The sequence below is a fragment of the Peromyscus eremicus genome, chromosome 8b, assembly GCF_949786415.1.
Source record: "Peromyscus eremicus chromosome 8b, PerEre_H2_v1, whole genome shotgun sequence".
Taxonomy (NCBI): domain Eukaryota; kingdom Metazoa; phylum Chordata; class Mammalia; order Rodentia; family Cricetidae; genus Peromyscus; species Peromyscus eremicus.
In genome coordinates, this window is record NC_081424.1 from 58,237,166 (window position 1) to 58,241,302 (window position 4,137).

At 46.1% G+C, this 4,137-nt stretch overlaps 1 protein-coding gene across 1 annotated transcript; it reads left to right on the plus strand.

The window, feature by feature from the left end:
• Window positions 1-839: 839 nt before the first annotated feature.
• On the plus strand, window positions 840-3,922 carry LOC131918662 (polyadenylate-binding protein 1-like). The gene has a single exon (XM_059272854.1). It carries the CDS (start codon window positions 926-928, stop codon window positions 2,885-2,887), a length of 1,962 nt encoding a protein of 653 aa, XP_059128837.1. The 5' UTR covers window positions 840-925; the 3' UTR covers window positions 2,888-3,922.
• The last annotated feature ends 215 nt before the right edge of the window (window positions 3,923-4,137 follow it).

The window sequence follows — 4,137 nt, forward strand, 5'->3', positions numbered from 1 at the left end:
TGTGGGGGTGTCACCTACATTCAAGAGAACTCCCACACACACCCCCACACACTCCCCACACCCACCCACACAGCCACACCCACCCCACAAACACACACTGAACACACTCTACTGAAACCTTGATATGGGACTCCAAGTGTTGTTTTTTACTCTATGATAATTTGCTATAGCGTACTGCAATGACCTGGATAGGGATTTTCAGTTTGATTAATTTTTTAAATTAGTTATTATTATTATTATTATTATTATTATTATTATTATTATTTGTATCGGTTCCCCTTCCCTTCTCTCCTCCCAGTTCTTCTCTCACCTCCCATCTGATTAATTTCTAAGCTCTCAAGAACTTTTGTATTGAAACTTTTCTTTTGCAATATGAATGGAAAACTACCTCCGAGGGGATTTTTCTTCGCCCCCACCTCCTGTGCGTGTGTTTGCACGCCTGTCTGTTTGTATCGTCTGTTACCAACTTTCTAGACTGAGCTAGAATAGACTAAACTGTATTATTCACGGAAGAATTGTGATCTTGAATTCCTTCTACATCTCAGGAGTTGAGTAGCTCCCTTGAAAGCATCTTTACCATCCCCTGAAGTCAGTGCAGGACACATAAAGTGTACGATTTAAAGTCAGAACAAACATTTATTATCACTCCCTCCCATCATTTTAAAAAAAGAAAGAAAAATCCTCAAATCCACACACCCAATACTTGGATTCCATAATAGGAGACCAGCCAGAACCAACTGGGCACCAGTGTCCGGAACCCGGATGTGGAGGCAGGTTTGCACCCGGACCTGGGTTCTTAAGGCACCACCGCCTCGCTCCCAACCGGAAGCGACCGCGGAGTTCTAGGCCGTTGAGGGGCTTTCCATTCCGGTGGCCTTCTCTTCCTGCACTGGTCCCTCTCCTTGCCCAGCCGCCTTGTGCAGACATGAATCCCAGCGACCCCAGCTACTCCTTGGCTTCGCTCTATGTGGGGGACCTGCATCCCGACGTGACCGAGGCCATGCTCTATGAGAAGTTCAGCCCCGCCGGGCCCATCCTCTCCATCCGGGTGTACAGGGACAGGACTACCCGCCGCTCGCTGGGCTACGCCTCTGTCAACTTCCAGCAGCTGGAGGACGCCGAGCGAGCCTTGGACACCATGAATTTCGATGTGATAAAGGGCAAGCCGGTCCGCATCATGTGGTCTCAGCGGGACCCGTCGCTGCGCAAGAGTGGAGTAGGCAACATCTTCGTCAAAAATCTGGACAGGTCCATTGACAGCAAAGTGCTGTATGACACGTTTTCCGCCTTCGGGAACATCCTCTCCTGTAAGGTGGTGTGCGATGAGAACGGATCCAAGGGTTATGGGTTTGTACACTTCGAGACCCAGGAAGAAGCTGAACGAGCAATTGAGAAAATGAACGGGATGTTCCTAAATGATCGCAAAGTGTTTGTGGGGCGATTTAAGTCTCGTCGGGACAGGCAGGCTGAACTTGGAGCCAGGGCTAGAGAATTTACCAATGTTTACATCAAGAATTTGGGAGAAGACATGGATGATGAGAGACTCCAGGGTCTCTTTGGAAAGTTTGGGCCTGCCTTGAGTGTTAAAGTCATGACTGATGAAAGTGGAAAATCCAAAGGGTTTGGATTTGTAAGCTTTGAAAGGCATGAAGATGCACGGAAGGCCGTGGATGAGATGAACGGGAAAGACCTCAATGGAAAACAAATTTATGTTGGTCGAGCTCAGAAAAAAGTGGAACGACAGACTGAACTGAAGCACAGGTTCGGACAGATGAAGCAAGATAAGCGCAAAGTTGAGCAGGTACCACCCCAAGACAGAAGCATCAGATGCCAAGGTGTTAATCTTTATGTGAAAAACCTTGATGATGGCATTGATGACGAGCGTCTCCGGAAGGAGTTCTCTCCGTTTGGTACTATCACTAGCGCCAAGGTTACCATGGAGGGTGGTCGCAGCAAAGGGTTTGGTTTTGTATGTTTCTCCTCTCCGGAAGAAGCCACTAAAGCAGTTACCGAAATGAATGGTAGAATTGTGGCCACCAAACCACTCTATGTAGCTCTAGCTCAGCGCAAAGAGGAGCGGCAGGCTCACCTCAGTAACCAGTATATGCAGAGAGTGGCAAACGCCAACCCAGTCAACCCTTTCCAGCCAGCACAGGCTCCTTCAGGTTACTTCATGACAGCAGCACCACAGACTCAGAACCGTGGAGCATACTCTGCTCCTAACCAAACTACTCAGCAGGGACTGAGTCCCCGTGGGAGTGCTCAGGGTGCGAGAGCGCAGGGTGCGAGAGCGCAGGGTGCGAGTGCTCATCCGTTCCAAAATACGTCTAGTGCCATCCACCCATCTACTATTCCATCATTTAATAGTTCAGGACCAGCTTCCTCACAGGCTCTATGGAGTATGTCAACACATCGTGCAGCCAACACTTCCACACAGATGACAGGCCCACATCCCGCCACTGCTTCTACAGCAGCTGCTCCTGCTGCCCGCACAGTTCCCCAGTATAAATATACCTCTGGAGTCCGCAATCCCCCTCAGCATCTTAACACACAGCCACAAGTCACCATGCAGCGGTCTGCTGTTCCTGTCCAAGGTAACAAAGCATCTTTGACTGCCTCCATGCTGGTGTCTGCTTCTCCTCAAGCACAAAAGCAAATGCTGGGGGAATGGCTGTTTTCTCTTATACAAGCCATGCACCCTGCTCTAGCTGGTAAAATCACTGGCATGCTGTTGGAGATTGATAATTTAGAACTACGCCACATGCTTGACTCTCCCGAGTGTCTCCACGCCAAAGTTGATGAAGCTGTAGCTGTTCTGCAAGCCCACCAAATGAAAGAGACTCCCCAGCAAGCGGCCGGCAGTGTCACTGGTGTCCCAACTGCTTAACGTTGAGCAAATGAAAGCACGAAACCCCTGCTTCACCGAAGAACATTATTTGGACATCGAAAAACTATGGGGGGAAAGAGAAGCAAAATGGAAACTAAATGAAAAGGGAATGAGAATCTTCTGTGCCATGCCAAGTCGGTGCCGAGTCTGGTGAGCAATGCAGTCCCCGAGAGCACTTGGCTTAAGACAACAGATGACAGAAACAGTGAAGTTTAAAAACAAATGAACGTTTTATGGACTTTGGGGAATTGATTTCTTTTTTCATCAAAGTGAAAAAATGTAAAGCACCTCTTGAGTTGTAATTCGAATAGCTCCAGATGTCAGTTCTAAGTAATAGAATTGATAACCGAGCAAAGGAACATGATTGGATCATAAAATTCTTGCTTTACTACAACTCCCTTTAAAGAGTAAAATGGGAAAAGAAAGGTGTCACTGTTGGCTAGTAACACCACTGAGACGCCAGGCAGGGGTATTGCTTGTGACCGACTATTTCCACACACTTGTTGCCATAAACAGAACACATGCAGTCTGTAATTCTCAACCCCATCAATTAGCGGCACCAAAAAACCACCTTCAACTTAGAAACTTGTGTCTGTAGCACAAACTACAGAAAGTGAATTGTTACAGCCATAAAAGTTATGTTTGTCATCCTGGTTTCTTGGAGCTGTGTTTTGGCAGGATAGATGAGAAGGTAAAGACAAAAGTATGAGGTCATTAACAACTATACTATACAAAAACACAGAGGCAGAAAGAGGGAAGGAGGGAGACTGGAGACATGGAGACAGAAGAGATGGTTTGGAGGGATTAGGGTAAATGTGATTTTTTTCCAGGTCCCAGAGAACCCAAACAGGAGATTTCAGGATGAGAGACTTGCCCTTTGAAGCAGATGTGAGCTAGTGCATTCTGGAGAAGGAAGTGCTAGGATAAGTGGCTTCCTCCATGCAAAGAGGGGGGATTTAAGAAGAAAAGGAATTCAACAAGGGGTTTGGTGTTCATGAATACTGATCTACACAATAAAGCTGTTTTTCACAAATACTAATGTATTTTTAAATTTAAGTTATTTTTTGTGGTTGAATTATTTTTGTGTCCTAAAACAGTAATTCTGTGTCACTGAAAAACTACAATATTGTTTCTCAGTATTCTTTCTTAATGGTAGATTGCAGCATAAATCACTCTAAATACAAAGATTTGTACAAAACCTAATAGCAAACATCTATGCAAGTGATTTCAAAATGACCAGCTTTTTGGTA